The 23389-nt window shown below is 40.4% G+C and overlaps 1 protein-coding gene across 1 annotated transcript in view; it reads left to right on the plus strand.

Moving 5' to 3' along the window:
* Positions 1-23389, plus strand: part of LOC124601260 — a 235693-nt gene that overhangs the window by 38559 nt on the left and 173745 nt on the right. The window contains exon 3 of the mRNA XM_047136230.1: positions 15814-15960. Within this exon, the coding sequence (XP_046992186.1) occupies positions 15814-15960 (147 nt within the window). The remainder of the gene's footprint in view (positions 1-15813; positions 15961-23389) is intronic.

Consider the following 23389-nt stretch of genomic DNA (forward strand, 5'->3'; position numbering starts at 1 on the left):
GTATATATAAGGCTCACCGGCCACTTGACCATCTTCTTCTTCTGGGTGAATGCACAAACAGTGCCCTAACTCTTACGGGAATCGGCAACGTGCCGTGAGTAATGAGTAAAATGGGCGGGGCACTACGAATGTAGCGTGGGACAATACGTTGAGAATGTGCATTTCGCGGGAGGCATGCCAGAGATAAATCCCTGCAGTCGCGCTATCCTCTGTGTCCTCGGTGGCTCAATGGATAGAGCGTCTGCCATGTGAGCAGGAGATCCCGGTTTCGAGTCCCGGTCGGGGCACACATTTTCATCTGTCCCCGTTGATGTATGTCAATGCCTGTAAGCAGCTAAGGGTGTTCATTTCATTGTAATTTTATTATTTCTTTACTACTAACTGGATTCGTGACACATTTTGCAGACAGTGTTCACATATTTCAATGAATGTACCTGCAAAATTATGTCATTTCACAACACATATTTCAGGGTATATGACATCACAAACACACATGTGCAAAAACCGACACATCATGCATGACGTTTAAATTTACTATTACTAACCTGTTGAATAGATTGCGATGAAATGTAGTAAGGAGATAGCTTGATCCCTGAGGAAAACCATAGGCTACTCTAGAAATTCAGTCATACAAGATACTTGCTGAGTGGTATAATATTACATGAATTTGTGTAAAATATATAGTCTCTGACTTTTGAACTTCATCATATTTGTGAAAATGCTTTTATTGGTTGAGATATGCTATGCGATATGTGTCACAATAATGAATACAATGCTTATGTAGTCTTCAGTGTGTATAATCCCTACTTCCACACTATTTGTTGCATGATATACACCTTGTGTAATGTGTAGCTGCTATGTGTACTATTCAGTATTTGAGAATGAGAGCACTTAGTTATTTGCAACAAAATTTACGCGTAATTTCAAACCTTTGTGAAGCTTTTTCACTCTTACATTTCTGCAAAATGAGTAAAAACAAAATGAAAATTATCGCTTACTGCATTTTCGGTATTCATGCAGTATAATTACCTGACAAAAATTGCTCACTTCTTTACTACTAACTGTGTTTCAGACAGATTTTGCAGATAGTATTCACGTATATCACTGAATATACCTGCAGAATTATATTGTTTTACGCAGATAGCTCAGGGTATATGATGATATAAACACTGACTTGCATGAAAAACTGCCAAATCATGCATCATGTTTGACCCGCTGAACTGATTTTGTTGAAATTTAGTAAGAAGATCATGGGTACCCCGAGGAAGGATATAAGAATATATAGATTTACTAATTTTGCTTTGTGTATTAGAAACTTACGATCTTGCTTCATCTTCGGATAGCTCTCATTTATATTCTTTTCTAGAAAAAAAAAATGAATTTATTCAGTTATGGTTTGTGATTTGGGTGCCTACTCATTACATTCTGATTTCACATTGTTTATGAATAAAAGTCCCAAGATAACAGTTGAGGTTTCTGAATACATCAGAACAGCTAAAAGACTGAGGACTATGCAGTCTCAAGAATCCATTGAAGACCTTGAAGTGAGGCCTGCTGCAGTTAGGGAAGATCAGGCTTTAATTTGTGTTTTTGTTGAGCGATAACTCTGATCGAGAGCGTCATGCATTATCTTGCTCCTTGGAACTCTTCACTCGCAGAAAAAACTACTCATGTCCTCGGCATTTTCATAAAGCTGCTTCATGGTCTCTCAACCAACAGATATTATGACTGAGTACTGATAGTGAACGTGTAATGGATCTGGGAGATGTGTTATTTTCTACCGGATTTGTCGATACCAAATTGTAAATGTTTTCTTATATTTTTGTCAGAATTTTTTAAATTGTAATTTGCCTTATTATATGCTAATTTACTTATATTTTTGAGAGTGAAAGCATATTGATTACTATTAGTAAATGTGACAAAGAATATCAAAGAGACTGGTTACAAGTGGAAGCTTGTGTGTTGTGTAAAATGTCTTTGACACTGGAGTCGTCTTTGACTGTAGTCAGTCGGCAGTGAACTCTTGGTGTGTGTTGATGGTAGAACAATGTGCAGGTCGCCGTCATAAGTAATTTGTTAGTGAACATGAAAAAATGAATTATGTTACTACTTTTTTATATAAACTTTAAGAAGAAACCACATTCGAAGAAATGGTATTTGAAGCACCAAAAATGAGGCAAATGCATTGAACCAGGTCATTTCTGAAGCCGACGAAACTGCATTGTGGAATCATACTTCCATTAGACAACTGAAGCCAAGACAAATATCGCCTTGTAAACATTTTACGGAAAAAGTACTGTCACGAAATATGCCAAATTTAAGTAAATAAAAAATAGTGAGCATATTTCAAGCTCCATTCATTATCTCGCACCTCAGAAACATTTACTGAGCATAACAAGCACTTAAGCAATGATCAGGGTCATCACAATATTTAGAATTAGCAAGAGAGGACACACGTCGAGATCATGAGAATTTTACAATGAGTGAAAGGGAAAGAATAGATGGAATATGACAACCAGAAGAACAGCGCCAAGCTTGCCTAGATCTTGACTGACTTTGACATTCACTCATTTCATCTGAAGATTCAGAAGAAACAAGAAATAGTTGCAGGGCCTGCTCAACTTCCTCGGGTGATAAAGAGAAAATTACAGTTACTTATAGTCCTGTAATTGATTGTACCATATATGCTTCCGTGGTGGAATGGTCGTAAATTGTGTATTTTGTGAGATTATGGAATAATGGAAAGAAGTGGCTGGGATGGGTTGTTTAAGTGGAGAAATGCATATTTAAATTTTTCAGAACCTCCCTCAGATTTTAAAATCTCTGCTGAATGGTGACCGTCCACAATCAAAATACGAGGTGCATTCAAGTTCTAAGGCCTCCGATTTTTTTTCTCCGGACTAGAAAGAGATAGAAACATGCGCATTGTTTTAAAATGAGGCCGCATTCATTGTCAATACGTCCCAGAGATGGCAGCACCATGTGGCAGATGGAATTTTACCGCCAGCGGCGAGAATGAGAACTGTTTTAAATACTTAAAATGGTGACGTTTTCCTTACTTGAACAGCGTGCAATCATTCGTTTTCTGAATTTGCGTGGTGTGAAACCAATTGAAATTCATCGACAGTTGAAGGAGACATGTGGTGATGGAGTTATGGATGTGTCGAAAGTGCGTTTGTGGGTGCGACAGTTTAATGAAGGCAGAACATCGTGTGACAACAAACCGAAACAACCTCGGGCTCGCACAAGCTGGTCTGACAACATGATCGAGAAAGTGGAGAGAATTGTTTTGGGGGATCGCCGAATGACTGTTGAACAGATCGCCTTCAGAGTTGGCATTTCTGTGGGTTCTGTGCACACAATCCTGCATGGAGACCTGAAAATGCAAAAAGTGTCATCCAGGTGGGTGCCATGAATGCTGACGGATGACCACATGGCTGCTCGTGTGGCATGTTGCCAAGCAATGTAGATGCGCAACGACAGCATGAATGGGACTTTGTTTTCGTTGGTTGTGACAATGGATGAGACGTGGATGCCATTTTCCAATCCAGAAACAAAGCGCCAGTCAGCTCAATGAAAGCACACAGATTCACCGCCACCAAAAAAATTTCGGGTAACCGCCAGTGCTGAAAAAATGATGGCGTCCATGTTCTGGGACAGCGAGGGCGTAATCCTTACCCATTGCGTTCCAAAGGGCACTACGGTAACAGGTGCATCCTACGAAAATGTTTTGAAGAACAAATTCCTTCCTGCACTGCAACAAAAACGTCTGGGAAGGGCTGCGCGTGTGCTGTTTCACCAAGACAACGCACCCGCACATCGAGCTAACGTTACGCAACAGTTTCTTCGTGATAACAACTTTGAAGCGATTTCTCATACTCCCTACTCACCTGATCTGGCTCCTAGTGACTTTTGGCTTTTTCCAACAATGAAAGACACTCTCCGTGGCCGCACATTCACCAGCCGTGCTGCTATTGCCTCAGCGATTTTCCAGTGGTCAAAACAGATTCCTAAAGAAGCCTTCGCCGCTGCCATGGAATCATGGTGTCAGCGTTGTGAAAAATGTGTACGTCTGCAGGGCGATTATGTCGAGAAGTAACGCCAGTTTCATCGATTTCGGGTGAGTAGTTAATTAGAAAAAAAATTGGAGGCCTTAGAACTTGAATGCACCTCGTACTTTATGGATAGGGTCCATGCATACTATAATGCATTTCGAATTACATCCTTTGCCACGAAACAAATTATGGATGGACCATTCATGCCTACCTTCAAGGTTCAAGGCCAGGTTTACCACCTTCTCAGTACTTTGCTGCCTGAAATGTACCCAAGTTTCTTCAGGTGTAGTTTGTTTCTAATTATGAAGAACAGGCAACTAGTAGATATGGAAACTTTCCACAACTTGGCAGTGATCTGATTGCTCTGCTTCAAAACATGATTCATCAAGTGAATCTATATATTCATATTTTAAAGCTAGATTAGAATCAATTCTGCAGGTGCAAAATAATGAGTATAAATCTGTCATTAGCACAGACAAATGACCTGCTGCTGGACATGGTGGAAGTATAATGTCCCTATCACAAATGAAATTGCAGCTGTTTTGGTTAATCAGGAATGTGAACCATGTGTATAGTACTGCATACTCGACTCAATTGCCTTAAACGCATTTAAGAGGCACATTGATCATACGATGCCATACAGTACCCCTTAATTTACTGCCATGGAGAAGATGGGTACAATTTTGGGTTGTACCAAGTCAACTCCAACACAAAATTGTTGAACATTAACTAAAAGCTATCGTCCCGACAATTTTATGCTCACCAGCTGCAAATAAGACAATATTGTTTTGTCTACTTGCAGAGATTTTATGAACTCTTCTGTCAGTTTGTTGTTGATATGTACACAAAAATGAGACAAAGCCCTTAGTGTATATATGCCCCAACTAGATAACGTTATGTGCTGAAGACTATGTGCACTTATGAGTCGCTGTGCAGCAGGATGATAGCACAGAAAACTTTAGGCCGAGTAGTGATTCTTCTGTCCAGTTTTACTGATGGCCCATGCAATAAGCATTTGTGTACTCAGGACACTTTCTGTTATGTACAAAACTATGGAAGACCTGATCTATTTATTACATTCACAACAAATCCAAAGTGGAATGAATTCATTCAAGAACTTCTTTCTTGACATGTCACATGATTGACATGATCTAAGAGCCAGGGTTTTCTAGTTGAAATTGAAGTTGCTGATCCACCTGATCACAAAAGAAAGCTTTTTCGGGTCATCTTTGTGCTTCATGTATAGTGTTGAGTGACGAAAGCATGGCCTACCTCATGCACACGTCCTCCTGTGGCTGGTAGACAAAATATGTCCCAATGATGTTGACAAGTTGTTAGAGTGCTGCATTTCTGGACCATGACACAGTTCCAACACTGTTTGACATTGTAGAGACACCCATGGTTCACAATCCTTGCAGGGCATAAACAGAAACATTCCTTGTATGCAGGATGGCAGGTGTTCTTGGAGAGATCCAAGAGCACTGGTAGAGCAAATGATAAGGGGAGAAGATGGATATCTATAGTTGATGTTCATCTGAGCAAGGTGGGTTTACAGCTACAATAAAGTCACATGACCAAGAAATTGTTTTCGACACTAGACATGCCCTATTATCCAATATTATCTAAAACATTTCAAGTTACATTAACGTTGAAATGTGCAATAATGTTGAATGTATGTAGCATATTTGCAAGTACGTGAATGGGGGCAGTGACTAGAGCCACACTTGCATTGAGAAATGAACACTATAAAGTCATGAGGTTTCAGTCGAGCTGATACCTAAGCTTTTCAGAGGCAGTGTGGCAAATTTTGAGCTTCCTTATTCACAAGAGACACCTACCTGTGATTCATCTTGATGTACACCTTGCAGGAGAACAGCGAATATATTGTAACCCTGAAGATATTACAGGTTGGTTTGATAACTAAAGACAAACAATTTTTCTGGCATACTTTAGGCTTTCTGAAGCCAATGATTTTGCAAAAACATTGTTGTATGATGAAGTTTCGTTATACTTTACTTACAACAAACAGATAGGTATTTTCAGTTGTAGAATGCGTGGCAGAGCTGTAGATGGGGAGCCTGACGTATTTAAAGAACATGTTATTGGAAGAGCGTAACGGTTAATCCAAACAGTGCCACATATTTCTGCTTGAGCCTGATTTTACATACACTGTAGGGACCTCCTTTCAGCACTCTGCAAATTGTTAGTGCTTGGTGGCTATACAAAACTTGGTTACATATATGGGAGGAAGTTCTATCCATCAGTATAGCTTGTCAGTGGCATTATTAGAAGATGCATTCATCAACAGAGTGTACACAGCGGAAATAAACCATAATCCAACAGAACTTGCAGAAAAATTGTAGAACGGCATCCAAAATCTAGCAGAACAACAGTGCACAATATTCAGATGCATTTGTCCGAGTGTCAATAATAATATGGGAGGAATTCTGTTTTTTGAGGCACGTGATGGGATAGGAAAAGCATTCCTCGCTAAAATCATGAGCCCAAGGAAAAATAGCTATTGCTGTGGCTTTACCACGAACAGCAGCTACTTTTTTACCCACTGATGAAGGTGCTCATACAGTATTTAAATTCCTGATAGATTTCGATATCAGTGAACACACAGTATATGACACCTTGAAGATCAGTGACAAAGCCAGGATTCTACGCAATTGCTGTTTAATAACCAGTAGAGGTGGTTTATAAAACCCTTAAAGATGTTCAACAAAATGACCAACCCATGGGTGGCATTATTATTATTGTTATTATTATTATTATTTTTTTTTTTTGTGGCTATTTTAGGCAGACATTACCTATGGTACCACAGGAAGCAAAAGCGGATGATAAAAGTGTTGTAGAGTTCAAGTCTGTGGTGACACATCACGCTGATGTGTCCACAAACAGAATGAGGTCACAAACAGAATGCAACACAAATGCACAGAAGCTTTCAGATATGCTGTTAAAATTAGTATGGGCACATATCTGGAAGAAGATAGTAAATTGTTTTGCCTGCTAATTTGTGTCCTACAGTACTTTCACTTCAAGACCTCTATCTCATGAAAACTCTTGGCTTTGTGAAAGAGCTGTATTGTCACCTCGAACCAATCAAGCTGCGAGAATTAATGTGGGCATACTTACTCTTGGTGAGGGAGAATTTGTAGAGTATACCTCTGTATGTTGTGGAGCGAGATGATTCTGCCACTGATCGAATTTTTAAATTCTTTTAGTGCACTTGGGCATCCATCATGCAAAATTAATTTGAAAAATGGCATCCTAATTATTGTGGTGCGAAATTTGAGCCCACCAAAGTAGTTTAATGGTATGAGGCTTAAAATTACTTCTCTTCTGCATAACATAATAAAAGTGGTAATTTTGATGGCTAGTGGTGCAGGTGAGTGAGTTTTTATACCCTGAATCCCACTTATTCCTAATGATTTACCAGTTTGTTTTAAAAGTGTACAATTATAGGTGAGGTTATGTTATGCCATGGCCATAAAAAATGCACAAGGTCAGATGCTGTGAGTTGCAGACATGGACCTTAGTGCCAGTTGCTTTAGGCATGGCCAGCTCTACATGGCTCTCTCCTCCCATGTTAGTGAAGCAAACAAGCTCTTCATTCATGTCCCCAATCATACTGCTTCAGATGTTGTATACCAATAAGCTTTATAAACTATATCTTCTGTACCTGTACTAATAATAAAAATGTAAAACTGTTATGTGTTTGTCTGTTTGAACATGCTTCTCCAAAACTACTAGACATATTTTCATGGGGTTTTCACAGGTAACTAGAGGTTAGCATAAGTCATTGTATGGGCTTTATTTCTTCAGAATCAGATCACAGAAAAAATATTTGAATTGAAAGTTTCATCCATACTAATATCATAGATGCAAGAGTAACTCTGTCTGTTGCATTTCCATGACTAACCCACTGAACCAGTTTCGATGAAATTTGGCAATGATATAGCTCGAGCCCTGAGGAATAACATTGGCTATTGTAAAATGTGTGTGTTGTATGATACTTATTGATTTGAAGAATATTAAGTGAGTTGGGAAAAATATTTACTCTTTGGAAAAGCTATTAACTCTTTGACTTTTGAATTTTATCATATTTGTGAAAATATTTTTATTGGTTGATATGTGCTTGATACAATTCAGAGTGATAAATACAATGCATATACAATCTTCAGTATGTTTAATTTATGCTTCCACACTATTTGTTGCATAATGTACGTGTTGTGAAATGTATAGCTACTTCAAACAATGGAAATTTCAGGTTGGAATATTAACAATATAAGAAAAGGATAGATTGCTATACAACATAAATATGGCACATTCAGATGGAGATAGGCATAACAAATAGACACTTGTACATTATCTTTTGGCCAAAGCCTTCTTCAGAAAAGTGAGCAAGAACACATTCATTTACACAAGCAAGCTCGTGCCATGCACACATGATTATCATTTCTGGCAGCTGGGTCTGAAATGTCACACTATTTAAGGTGCTGGATTCATATTCAGGAGAACCAGAGCTTTGTTTCTTATCTAACCATTTAGAGTCGTGTTTTCCAAAATCAGTTGCAATAAATTGTGAGATGGTAGCTTTGTAAAGGAATTTGAGTAATTCTTTCCCCATGCTTATCCAATCCCAGCTTGTGCTCCCTTTCTATTGCCTTCAGTTTCGTTCTGTTGGTACATTTTACCCAACAAGTCAAGTGTCAATTTGATTTGTGTGTCTATTCTTTGATTTGCATGGTTTAGTACTGTTAGAACTTCATTGAAAGTTGGTGAAAGCTTATAAAGTGTATGTCCATTTCCAATGCTAAGAAAGGAGTGAACTTATACTACGTGATCAAAAAATCTGCATACCCTCAAAAACATAAGTTTTTCATATTAAGTGCATTGTGCTGCCATCTACTGCAGGTACATCATATCAGCAACTTCAGTAGTCATTAGACATCGTGAGAGAGCAGAAAGGGGCACTCCGCGGAATTCACGGGCTTCGAACGTGGTCAGGTGATTGGGTGTCATTTGCATAATACGTCTGCACGCGAGATTTCTACACTCCTAAACATCCCTATGTCCACTGTTCTGATGTAACAGTGAAGTGGAAACATGAAGGGACATGTACAGCACAAAATCGTACAGGCCGATCTCGTCTGTTGATTGATAGAGACCACTGACAGTTGAAGAGGGTTGTAATGTGTAATAGACAGACATGTATTCAAACCATCACACAGGAATTCCAAACTGCATCAAGATCCATTGCAGGTGCTGTGACAGTTAATAATAAAATACATATGAATGGGAAAAAATTTAAAGGATAATACAATTGCATTATTAGAAATGTTCCAGTTGTATGAATTCAGGCTATTCGGACTTTCTCTCTTACATTTCAATTGTAGATGCCAGGACACCAGTGTGTGTCAAAAAATGAAGAAAATCCTCCTTACTTGGCTCCACTTCACTTCAATAAAAATACTTAATACTGTTATTAAGTCTTCTCTTATTCATTCACACGTGTAATACGTAACACTCGTAATACTTCATACTTTAAACAGTACATCTTAACCATCCTTCCACATACAAGAGAGAGAAAACAAAATCATGTACAAAGAAAAATGAGTGTTTTTTTTTTTTTTTTCATTTGTCTGCGCCTTACCATGCATTCATAATTAATGTCCTTGCCGACACTTATGGTCGATCGGTTTCATTTTTTTAAAATAAATTTTAATTTTACCACGTAGGGGAGGGGCCTTTCACCATGTACCTACACAGCGGAAGGTGAGGAAACTTGGATTTCATAGGATGATTGAACAGTGGAAAAACATTGTATGGGGTGACGAATCATGGTACACAATGTGGCAATCTGCCGGCAGGGTGTGGGTATGGCGAATGCCCAGTGAACATCATCTGCCAGCATGTGTAGTGCCAACACTAAAATTCGGAGGTGGTGGTTTTATGATGTGGTCATGTTTTTCATGGAGGGGGCTTGCACCCCTTGTTGTTTTGTGTGACACTATCACAGCACAGGCCTACATTGACGTTTGAAGCACCATTATACCTCCCACTGTTGAAGAGCGATTCGGGGATGGCGATTGCATCTTTCAACATGATTGAGCACCTGTTTGTAATGCACGGCCTGTGGTGGAGTGGCTGCATGACAATAACATCCCTGTAATGGATTGGCCTGCACAGAGTCCTGACCTGAATCCTATAGAACACCTTTGGGATGTTTTGGAACGCCGACTTTGTGCCGGTCCTCACCGACTGACATTGATACTTCTCCTCAGTGCAGCACTCCATGAAGAATGGGCTGCCATTCCCCAACAAACCTTCCAGCACCTGATTGAACATACTTCTGCAAGAGTGGAAGCTGTCATCAGGACTAAGGGTGGGCCAACACCATATTGAATTCCAGTGTTACCAATGGAGGGTGCCACGAACTTGTTAGTCATTTTCAGCCAGGTGTCTGGATACTTTTGATCACATAGGGTGCATGTATTGTATATGGAGTTATGGATGACCCAAAACTACAGTTACCAAAGGAACCATTAGCAAAATGCACCATATGGTTTCGGGCAATAGGCAATGTAGGTTTACCAATTAGCTGACAACTTATTCATACACTGGGATACATTTTCTATGAAAAATTAATACACGAGGAAGTTTGTATGAGATGGTGCACTGCATTTGTTGGAATCTGATTCAAAGCAAAAATAAAAATAAATTCCTTGGCACATTTAGATAGCATTACAAAAACTCCAACTAATTTTGTGCACTAATTTGTTACCGTGGGAGACTCATGGATACATCATACCTCATCAGAAACAGAAGAAAATCGAAGTAGTTTTATTTGTTTTTAAAAGTAATGTCAATTAGATCTGCCTATATGATTATGAATAGTGTTTTCTGATTTGCAAATTGGGGTGTTCATATTGATTACCTTGTGAAGGGTAAATCTGTGGTGATTAGTAGTGTAAAACTCTTCTATACAACTTGAATGAAAAAATATGTGGGAAGTGATATAGACTGTAAAAGAAAGTAAAAAGAAAAGCTCTTCAGGATAGTGCACATGCCCATAAAGGTTTGTAGGGCATTGGAACTTGGAGGTAGTTGTAGTATTATTTTTTGGAACATCTGTTCTGTTTGCCTTAGTTGGCACACTCTGACTTCCACCTGTGCCCACATGTAAACAAATTTCTGATTGGAAACATTTTGAGTCAAATGAAAAAGTTATGGCAGCTATATATGGCTATTTTGTAGACCATCCAGAATCTCTCAACATGGACAGAATTTATTTAAGGAAAAAATGCTTAAAGGCTCCATTGATCTAAAAAGAGTCATTGTTGATTGATAACATCAGTTCTCCTCCAAAACTCATTCCTTATATGCTGTATTGATAAATGTTCTCCTTGGTGTTTTCACAGCATGATAATCCATTCATTAAATTTTGGGAGGCAACCACAAATTTTATTTCTTCTTTTTGTAATAATGTGGCTGTATATCTTCCAGCAGTATCAGAGTCACCCACATGAAGCTAGAGCACATTACAGTACTTGTTCCATTGTTTTAAACCACAAAAAGTGTGAGTGCTAGAGACATTGATGATGCTGATGTGTCATCATTAGCTACAGTGTAATGACGTCTTTGTGAGTTTATTAAAGAAAGCAATGGGGTTCATTGTTTGTCTGGGTTTAAACTGCTGTCTTTGTTCGTTAAATTATTCATCAAAGAAACTTCAACGGCGTCTTTCACCACCGAGTCCAAAAAAATGAAGTTGTAACTAGAATTTTGAACTTCTCATACCATGAGTAGAATGACCTCTATCAATGCAGTGCCCTGTCACAGCTGCTTCCTTGGGCTGTAAGAGTCACATGTGCCTGCAGTGTTCAACACACCTTAACAGAAAGTGTAGTTTCATTGTAGACAAATCATGGAATCTGGTGCTTTCTTTAATAAATTCACTAAGACACTGCAGCAAATAACTACATGTTGATATCCCATCATGGATTGACCACATAGCCAAAGATTCAATTTATGCATATTCTTTGTTGCCAATCAATGTCTCTGGTGCTTGTGTTTTCTGTGGTTTAGAATGGAAGAACAAGTACTGTATCGTACTGCAATGTCAATCGGCTCTCTCTGAAGATAGCTGGAAGATATACTGCCAAAATATTAGAAAAAAAAAAAAAAAAGAAATAACTTCTCAAAGATAAAATTTTTATCTTGCTTGCTTGCTCTGTATGGCATTAGGAACAGAGAGAGAGAGAGAGAGAGAGAGAGAGAGAGAGAGAGAGAGAGAGAATGAATAGAAGATTCACTATCAGATTTTTTCATACCACATAGTGGCAAGCACACCAATAAAAAGATGATGACAAACAATGTAACATCTAGAACAAGTTTCTTTTTATTGTTACTGTTGTGGTTTTAGGGCACTGAATTACAGGGCCATGAACACACTTGCATAATATAAAGAGTGGCAAGTGCAGTTAAAATGATTAAAACTATGATAAATTCTAAAGCTATATAGAAACGACACACACTTACAACAAAAAGGCTTAAAATACAACACTGACCAAAAGAAGACAACAAAAACAATAGCACAAAACATATGAAAACATGAGTAGCAGCTGATAAAATATGTAATAAAATAGTAGGGTCTTTTTTAAAATAAAAAGGTACCAGATTACTGGGTGTGAGTGACACACTTGGTTATAATGTCTAACCTGTCCACTCTAATATGTTAAAATGTACCTACAAACATTTTGGGAAGGAGACCAGACAGCACAAAAACACCTGCACCCCATACTGCACTCATCTTTTAGTCATTAAAAATAGTGAGCAGATTCTGGGGAAAACACAGTCTGTCCCTCAGGTTAACAACTAAAACACATTAAGTTAAAATATTGTATATCAATATCCATGTTCCACATATTTCAAACACTAGTGGGTCTTCCAGCAATAGGAAAAACCATGTGTTCATTGATAAAGGTCCCACACTCTTAGACTTGTAAGGGCAACTTCTACTCATTGTGGTTGGAAGGATGTAAGATATAACCACACTGCATATTTAGAGAGAGCAGGATAAGATTTGGAAGGAAATTGCCAATGAAAATCCTGTAAGAAGTGATATTTGGAACACTGAGGTGAGGCAGAGAGGGGATTGACCAAGTTATGGAGAAAAGGATGACTAATTGGAACCACACGTATATTGAAAGAAAGGTGAGCAAGTTTGGAAGAACAAGAAACAAGTGGCTGAAAATATGTTGTATGAAAGAAATGAGATCAGAAGTATGAACAAGAATAGAGGTTATCATAAGTCAAGAATAGTTGAATGTTGTTGAGCAAATTCTCTCTCATGTCATTGGGTGATATGATATGATGCAGTGGGTAAGACACTGTACTTGTATTCAGGAGGCATGAGATTCAGATCCTCATCTGGCCGTTTTGATACATGTCTCCTCTTGTTTGTCTAAATAACTTTAGGTGAAAGCTGTGATGTTCCATCAACTGGGAAACAGGCAGTTCTCAGGTACTGTCTCTTATGATGTCAAAATTGATAAACAAATGAGGCGGCACAGTAGTTAAGTCTCTGAACTTGCAATGGGAAGGAGTGAAGTTCAAATCCACACCTATCTAAACTTATGGTCCATCTCTAATCTTCCTTCCTGTTCTTGCTATACATCAATAAGCCTTAAACTGTGCCTTTGCTTGCTCGAATTATACTCCCAAATGGAAAGGCCTTAGACACAGCCAGCTGATATGGCTCATGTTTGGCAGATAGTTTATGTACCATCTGTCACCTAGTTTGATTCTCTAAGCCCCTTTTTCAAGAAAACCACCTGTAATGTTCTTGACATGCAACTGACACAAAATTGAAGTTAGAGATCAATAGATATTGAAAACTGAGCTTTTTATTATGAAATGTGGGATCCGCAAACACACTCCCCAGCTAATGGGCTTGGTCATTGCAGCTTTTGTTGGAGGATGTTAACCTTTCAGATACATAACTGGCAGTTGTAAAAGTTTCTTTTCTTGATTTCTTGGAAAATATGAATTTGCAGGTCCCACAGATGATGAAAAATACCCAGTTTTCAATTATTTATCGAGCCCTTTTATCGAGTTGATTGCATGTCATGGGTTGCCGGGGTGATTTCCTCAAATTTGGGAGGGGGTGGGGATTGAGACAAAGTATCTTAGATTCCTCCATTTTAGAGGGTATGAAAGCACTTTGTCAAACATGAACTGAATCAGTTGGCCATCTTGAATCCTTCATCATGTCAGTGAGGGATTCCTTTTTTATCATTATGTTGCCTTTCAGTAACTTAATTCTTCAGCGTGTTATTATGTGACAAAACCTTTTCTCACATAAGCTAGCATTTTTGTCAGTATTTAGCCAAGACTATTGGGCAAGGAGAGTTTTCTATTTGTTTTACTGTAGTTTCATTTTGGAGGTCTATTTTCTACAACTGAAATAGTTAGTCACTGCAATGATAGAAAAATTTATAATGGGGATGGTCTAGGTGAGGACTGTAGCATATGTTGTGGAGCAAATTCTCTCTCTTGCCATTTCTTCTGGGTCATGTATGGGAAGTATCAAGGGGCATCTACTACTAATGGCTATATTGCTGCCGTGAGCAGTGTGGCATAATCAGTGTGTATCCCCTACTGAGGATGCTCTGGTGTAGGTCAGAGGGAACATTGTTCTGGGGCTATCTGGCTCTGAAAGCAAGTATTAAGGCCTGGACTGTTCCCTTGATGTCTGCAATAGTGCCTGGCCAATATACATCGTGCCATGCCAATGCCTTCATCCTAGACGGCCTGATGGCCAGGGATGCTTCAGTAATGTCAATCAGAAAATATAGTGATGTTTGATGTGTGCTTCCTTTGATCTGGAAACACAGGGGCTCTTGTGCATAAAACTTGGTATCAGGAAGACAGGCAGGACAGCATGTTGTTATTGGCCTGCTGTGATGTAGGACCACAACTTACAAAGGGTATTTCTAAGTGAGGTCCATTAAAAAAAAGTAGAAGGGGCAAACAAAAATATTTTTTTACTTCACTCTTTATACTTGAAAAGCTATTTTTCCACAAAGCTTCCTCCATTGTTTAAACATTTATTATAGCATTCTTCTAATTTATCTATACATGGTGATGTGAGCATCGGACATTAGCCTGGGATTATAACTTCTTCAAGTAGTAGAACAGATGGTAATTACTTGGTGGCAGGTCCAGGATGTGTGGTATAGTCTGTTTGCTCAAATGACTCTGATTAACTATTGAGTTCGAGAAGTGTAGTGAGGCTGTGCATTGTCATTCAGCAAGAAAACTCTGGATGGCAGTAGGCCAAATCAGTTATTCTGTGCGGTGCACTGAAACTTCCTCAAGGTCGAACAGTATGCAGTGAATTTATTGTTGTTCCCTACAGCAGAAAATTGGCTAACTGAACAGTAAACCTCTCCCAAAACAGATTTGCCATAATCTCAATCTTGAGATTGTGTGTTTGGCTTTCACTTTGGTTGCAACAGCCATGTGTGATCATTCCATACTGACTTACACTTTGTTTATGAAGTCATACAAGACATCATTGTCTCGTTTCCTGTGGAAATATTCTCAAGAAACTCATCACCTTCCTCATCATATCGGTTTAGAAATTTCGAAGTCCACACACACACACACACACACACACACACACAAACACACCTATATCTACACCAACATACTTTGAAATTAATTATACATTTTTGTTTACTTTAAGGTGCCAAAGACAACGTCCACGGAAGCAGAATATTGCAAGTCAAGCTAAAATGCCAGCCACAGCTTCGCCAGCCGATCCAGGACAAGAATTTGCCAGTCTTCCACCGGCTGCACAATCCATGAATGTTCCAGAGGCAACACAGCGGAGGTATTGTGGAGTTTTTTTTTTTTCTATGATTTTTTATGCTTTTTTTTGTCATGACTTATGAAGTTAATTCAATAGATTGGTGGAATTAAATGCTGAATGGGTGAAATTCCATTTCTGTAGGAAGATGTTGCATTTTAAATTCAGTATTGCATTCCGTAATTTGGAAAGATGCAATTGTTAAGTGCGAAAACTGTTCAGAAACTGAGGGTTACTCAGTAAGCAGTAAAGAGATGCATGTTAAGAATTAATAGAAGAGACAGAAAAACAAACAAGTGAATCAAGGATAATGTAATTGAAATGAAACTGGGGGTGGGGGTGGGGGGTTGGGACATCTAGAGGAACAGATGGTAGATGAGCCAGTCGAGTTCGTGCTTGATTCAGAGAGATGAGAAAAGATGGAGAGAATAAGCTAATGTACTGTGTGTAGATGACATTAGAAATCATGCAATAGCAGCAAGGAAAAGTCTAGGGGGAGGGGTCTTTATCTAGCAGTGGGTGTCAGATGGATGTTGTTGTTGTTGTTGATGACGGTGATGATGACAACAACAAAGCATCAGTTTTGCCTGTTGTGGCTACCTTGCTTCAACAAGGTATGTCTGAGAGGACAGTAATTTTCTGTGGAAAAAGAGCTTTCACATGCTGGGATGATTAATGTCTCTAGCTGCCAGATGAGTTTTTAGAGATGATCATTTTTTAAGGACAAACAGCTGCATTGAGTGTAGAGCGAAGTATTATGGGAAAGTAAAATAAATAGCACCGTGTTACAAAGTTTCTTTAGTGGTATTTGTACTGTGGCTTTTGCTATACAGAATATTATCATGTGTTGCTAGTGGTTTTTGCGAAAAACGTACCAGACAAAAGTAATTAAGAAATAATTTGTTAAGTGCATGGAAGGGAGTAAATAATGAAACTTCTTATCTCATGAGAGAAACAGCTCGTTTGTAATAAATGGTTAGTGTTATAATGATTGAACAGTTCTTACCAGCATGGCAGTTCATAAAACATGCGTGCTACATTGACAACTCACATCTTATAAAAATAATTAAGTACGGTATATGTTTTGCATTAAAGATATGTGAAAATTTAAAAATCTGCAGGTGAATGTAACTTTGGCATTGAGCCAGTTGTCTGTGGTCAGTGTTTTTGTGGTGTGTGTGTGTGTGTGTGTGTGTGTGTGTGTGTGTGTGTGTGTGTGTTTTGCACGTGGAAAGATTTTAAAATTGAGGGTAAATTCTGAGTGACAAACATTATCAGAGGGAACAGTGAGCATTTCAGCTGAGGTAATGAGCTGTGATTGCTACACATAGTCAAAACACTGCAAATAATGGAAAGAATAAAGGAACTTCTACATCTGCTCTGCAAGCCACCATATGATGATGCATGGTGAAGAGTACCTTGTATAACTGCTAGTCATTCCTTTCCTGTTCCATTGGCAAATGAAGAAAGGGAAAAACTACTGTCTGAATGCCTCTGTATGACCCCTGATATCTCTTGACTTGTCTTCAAAGTCCTCACATGAAATGTACGTTGGTGGCTGTAGAATCAGTCTGCAGTCAGCAACAAATGCTGGTTCTCTAAATTTTCTTATTACTGTTTCTCAGTAGTTTTTGTAATTTGAGTTGGCAGAACATTTCCATAATACTCATGTTGAGCAGACCTACTAGTAATGAATTTAGCGGCGGGTCTCCAAATTGTTTTGATGTCTTCCTCTAACCTCAACTGGTGGGGATCCCAAACACTTCAGCAATACTCAAGAATGAGTTGCCTTACTGTTCTGTATACAGTCTCCTTTATGAATGAGCTACTCTTTTATAAATGTCTCCCAATGAACAAAAATTGACCATTCGCCTTCCCTCTTACTGTTCTTACATGCTCGTTTCATTTCATACCACTTTATAATATTACACCTAGATATTTCATTAATGTGACTATGTCCAACTGCATGCCACTAATACTGTATTCAAACATTACAGGATTGCTTTTACTGCACATCTGCATTAACTTAAATTTTTATACATTTAGAGCCATTTACCACACCAAATTTAAGTTCTTGACAGTATAATGGAACTGGATAGATGAGAAATCTACTCATCATATGGCAGTAGGAGAACACATGCACAGAAAGGTTTTAACTTTTACAAGCTTTCAGAGCTAGTGGCTCCTTCTTCTGGCAGAAGAGTTGAAGGGGAAGGAAGAGGGATGAAGGGAAAGGAAACCTCTCCAGTGACAGTGGGTGCTGTGGGAAGAACATCAGGGTCTAATTTCAATGCTTTACTTAAGAAAGTTATAACTGTGACATTTGAGGCCTTGGTGGTAGGGAGGATCATTCTGACTATTTTGGAAGTGGGAGCTGTATTTTCAGACAGGAGAAGAGATACTCCCACGGGGATTTATTTTTGGAGAAGATCTTTGTGCAGTTGTCAGGGAAGAAATCTTGGGAGAGGTTGCTGGTATAAGTATTGAGGGATTTAATGAAATGAAATGGCGTGTGACGGGGGCCTCCCATCGGATAGATCGCTCGCCTGGTGCAAGTCTTTCGATTTGACGCCACTTCGGCGACTTGCGCGTTGATGGGGATGAAATGATGATGATTACGACAACACAACACCCAGTCCCTGAGCGGAGAAAATCTCCGACCCAGCCGGGAATCGAACCCGGGCCCTCAGGATTGACAGTCTGTCGCGCTGACCACTCAGCTACCGGGGGCAGACGAGGGATTTAATGTTAGGAGTACATACATTTGAAAGAGATGCCTGGGCTGTAGAAGAGTAGTGTTTGAGGTGGAGGAGGTTGCAGCTGTCAAAGTGGAGGTAATGCTGCTTAGTTATTGATTTTATGTGGAGTGAAATTCGGATGTGAGCTTTGATAAGGTGGAGGTCAACACCAACAAAACTGGTTTTGGATTTGGAAAAAAATGAATTGGAGCTGGAAAAAGGTGTTAAGCTGTTTCGGGAAATGGAAGTTTTTCTTGATTGTTTTTTGGGTCAGGATGGTTGACTAGGTTGTGGGCTTGTAGAACCAGTTCCTTGGCCACCATGGAATCATAAATGCATTGGTAACAGCAGCATATTTATTCAGCAGAATTCATACAGCTGAAGCAGAAAGTGTCCCAGTGGCTTGTGCTGATCGTAGGTGGCATTGTTGGTGGAGATCAGCAAGCGGCAGCAGGAGGAAACCACTGGCGCAAGGACACCCAACTGAAAGGCGGCCACAGTGAAGAACCAGTGTCAGCACCTCAACCGGTGCACGACTATGTATGGCCTGCAAACATCAGGTTTGCAGGTAGACTGGCCACACTGTTACACTTGAGTGCAGTGGCCAGCCAACAGCTTACTGGGGGTCAGGCCCAGTCAGCACCCCACTGTGGTTCGTGTACCAAAGATGCCAGTTTAGACCATAGTGGCATCAGTTCTTTGTGTGAATCAAGGCCAGTGGCTAGCAAAGTCAACGATTAGTTGTAGATGAGACTGAATTATTTGTATGGGCATGGCCTGTCGTTATTAGGAAAAGATGCTACTTCGTCATGTATGGAGCCGACGCAGCAAGCATCAGGGCCTGGCATTTGGTAACCACTCTTGCTATAGTACCAGAATGCAGGCTTTTGCCATGCCAGCTCAGTGCTTTCCTGCCCCCCCCCCCCCCCCCCCACACACACACACACACACACACACACATCAGAATTTTTCATTTGCCCATGGTTTATAAAGTCCGCTAGGAAGGTGTTGGTACAACGGTACAACACTCGTCCTCTTCCTCCTCCTCCTCCTCCTTTCAGAAGATCTGGTTCACCAGTTTGCAGACTGTTATTAACTTTGCAAATTACTTAAACATTATGTTGTAAATTTTTCTCTTTTTACATGTATGTACACTTTTTGTGCCAATAGATCAGATACTAATCCAATTCAATCACTATGTCTGATGGCTCATATGCTTAAAGATTAATTACTTTCTAAGGGTGACACACTTGCTCAGTAGTATATGGTGGACAGAGAGTTCAGGACAGTGGGCAGCTTTCTGCTGTAAATAGAGGTAGGGTGCATAAACCAAAATCAGAAACAAGATGATATGTGAAGTGGAACTGCCTGCACTGTGATTTTGTGCTGGTACTTGGTGTGATACTGCTGTGTGTGTAGAAATGTTTGTGCCATACTAATGCTCCCCTCTTGCACTGCTGTAGACTTGTTCAGAAAACTGAGAAGGCTGGGATCCACGGTATTGTTTAGAAAGTTCAGATTTTTAGCGGGTAGTATCCCCAGACATTTGTCAGGAAACTACAGTAGAGGCCATGGCAGTTCAGAATTGCAGCCCCATTATGGTAGGTATTAGCCAAAAACTGGGCCCTGAAATGTCGCATGCTGACCTCATTATTACTTTTTAGCTCTAACTATGCTGCTCCTGTAGGTCGCCCTTGCTTGTAATAATTTGTGATAACCATCACTAGGTCATATATGGAATATTCCGAGTGTGAACCTAACTCCTGGAAGTAGGGTTGTGGTGCAGGGATTTTCCGGAAGCTCCTTCCCACCTCTCTCTGTGCACGTACTAATGTGTTGTTGAGCCTCTGGACGTCATCAGTGCCTGGTGTGCCAAGTACCGTTTTTGACAGTCTACCTCCTGCATCTATTCATTTCTGCTTCTGTCTCTTTAACGTGCATGGTACCAAGCCCACAGCTTTCTGCAGTTGGTCCTAGAGGTGCTTGTATGACAAACACAGTACCTGGTACTCCTCTTGTATGTCGCTTAACGCTCTGTTCTTCCCAGCTTCCAGGTAGTAAATCCAAGAAAGCTTCATTCAGCCTTCACACCTAGTTTCTTACTCTCCAACAAGCATTATAAGTTAATCTCAATGTCCACTGGTGATCATTTAAAACAATGTCCTCCTAGCTGGTGAAAAGCACCCCATCCTTCAGTGGCCGTTTCTGCAAGGTGCTTACCCCCTTACAGCTGTAGAGGTTAGCACTGCTAGTAGTGTGGTGCACCATGTGTTCACTCTCGCTGGCGGTGTCACCCTGCTGTACTGATGACATGGCATGCAAACCCACGATGTTGTTCTATGTCACTGGTCACTTATGACACCAGTTATCACAGGTTGTGATGGGTGACTAGACAGCAGGCATGAAGACCCAGTCCTACAGCTGTTGTGGAATCATGAATGCAGTGGTAACAACACAAATTTATTCAGCAGAATTCATACAGCTGAAGCAGACAGTGTCCCAGTGTGTGTGTGTTGACCCTGGGTGGCAGTACATGTCCAGCTCAGCACGTCACAGTGTGAGACATCTGTCAGTGCCAGGTCGCTGAGCCAGAAAGGTGGCTGCAACAAAGGAGAGGTGTCAGCACCTTGGCAGGTGTGCAGCCTTGTCAGGCCAGCAGACTTCAGGCACACGGGGCAGCAGTCTTGCAAGCAGACTGGCCACGTCGGTAGGTGTGAAGGCAGCAACAAGCCTGCAGCCTGCAGTGGGCTAGGCACAGAGGGCACCTCAGCACCGCCTGCATACCAGAGACCCCTTGAAGATGCCCAGGAGTTGGTTGATGTCAGCCAGCAACAGGTCCCAACTGGAATGTGCCAATTCAGATGCCAGTAGCATCAGTTTTAGGTGCAGCCCATAGACCAGTGGATAGTGTAGATGAGACTGGGTGACCTGCAGTGGGTTGATGGCTGGTGTGGAGGGATTCTCGGTGTAAGCTGCAGTTGACAACAGCCACTGCAAGGCCAGTGTGGCCTTTATTTATATGGGCTCTACCCTGTGTTTCTCATCATGTATGGAGCCTCGACAGCAAGTGTTAGGGCCCTGTGTATGGTAACCACGGTTGCTATAGAGCCATAGCGGAGGCTTTTGCTGTGCTAACTCAGCACTTTTGTGCTCTCATGTACCTGAATTACACAGGCAGCAAGTTGGCCCGTCAGCCCACGGTTTGTGAAGTCTGCTAGGAAGGTGTTGATGTACCAGTTGAGTATCTAGAGGATCCATAACAGAGAATGGAACATCCGGGATGGAATGCAACAATATTATGAAAAGGAAAGTAGCTACTCACCATACAGCGGAGATGCTGGATCTCCGATAGGCACGACAAAAAGACTATCATAAATGACACAACTCAGACACATGGCTGCAGTCTCAGGCAACTGAAACCACACTGCAAGCAGCAGCACCAGTGCATTATGGAAGTGGCAACTGGGTGGGGGTAAGGAGGAGGCTGGGGGGGGGGGGGGGCGGAGGAGGGAGGGGGAGATAGTAGGGTAGCGGTGGCAGACAGTGAAGTGCTGCAGGTTAGACGGAGGGGAGGGGAGGGAGGGGGTAGTGGGAAATGAGAGAAGAACAAAGACTGGGTGTGATGTTGGAATGAGGGTCATGTAGTAGTGCTTGAATGGGAACAGGCAAGGGGCTGGTTGGATGAGGACAGTGACTAATGAAGGTTGAGGGCAGGTGGGTTATGGGAACGTAGGAGGTATTGCAGGGAAAGTTCCCACTTGTGTAGTTCAGAAAAGCTGCTGTTGATAGGAAGGAGCCATATGGCACAGACTGTGAAGCAGTCATTGAAATGAAGGCTTTCATGTTTAGCAGCGTGCTCAGCAACAGGATGGTCCACTTGTTTCTTGACCACAGTTTGTTGGTGGTCATTCATGCGGACAGACAGCTTGTTGGCTCCATAACAGAATAATATATGGGTGATTGAATGAAAGGATTTTCAACACGCAAAGTATTATGAAATAGTTCAGCAACAAAGCTGTTTCTGTGTTATTACTTTTTGTATGTGGATTAACAAAAAAATCTTCCAGTTTTTGCGCAGCCCTGTTTTCTCAGTTCAGCGAACTATTGCAAATGTTGGATATGTGATGAACATTGGCATGTGAAGGGTAAATGACTTGAGGGAAAACCAGAATGGCCAGTCAAACATAAATGCTGTATGTTGCCTTTGTTATTGTTATTATAACAGACAGCCAAAGAAGATCATGATTTACCATCCATCGGGAAGAAGACAAAGAGGAAGCCCAAGGTAGCCTGATTAGATGGAATAAAGGGAGCAATGAGAAAAAGAGAATTAGAAGAAGACTAGGAAGCATGGAAAGATAGCTTTGGTTTTCCTCTCCTCCTCCTTCCATGAGGATGGTACATTGAGATCTTCTTTGGGTGTCTGTCATTTGTCATTCGCATTGAATGTCAGTACCAGGTGAGCTGCTGTTCTTCTATTCTATATGTGATGTTTTTTTGAGTCTGGGTTATATCCCTAATCATTGTATTTCTTATGTGATCTCGTCAAAATATTCTACATGATCTTCTGAGATAGTCCATTTCTACAATTCTCAATTTGTTTTTATTTTCTTCCAGTAAACTCCCAGTGTTCCCATCATGCATAGTATGTTATAGGCTCTACAATATTCCTGTAGAGCACCTTCTTTCTTTTCCAACTTAGAAGACCACAACAG

The sequence above is a fragment of the Schistocerca americana genome, chromosome 1, assembly GCF_021461395.2.
Source record: "Schistocerca americana isolate TAMUIC-IGC-003095 chromosome 1, iqSchAmer2.1, whole genome shotgun sequence".
NCBI classification, from domain to species: Eukaryota; Metazoa; Arthropoda; class Insecta; order Orthoptera; family Acrididae; genus Schistocerca; species Schistocerca americana.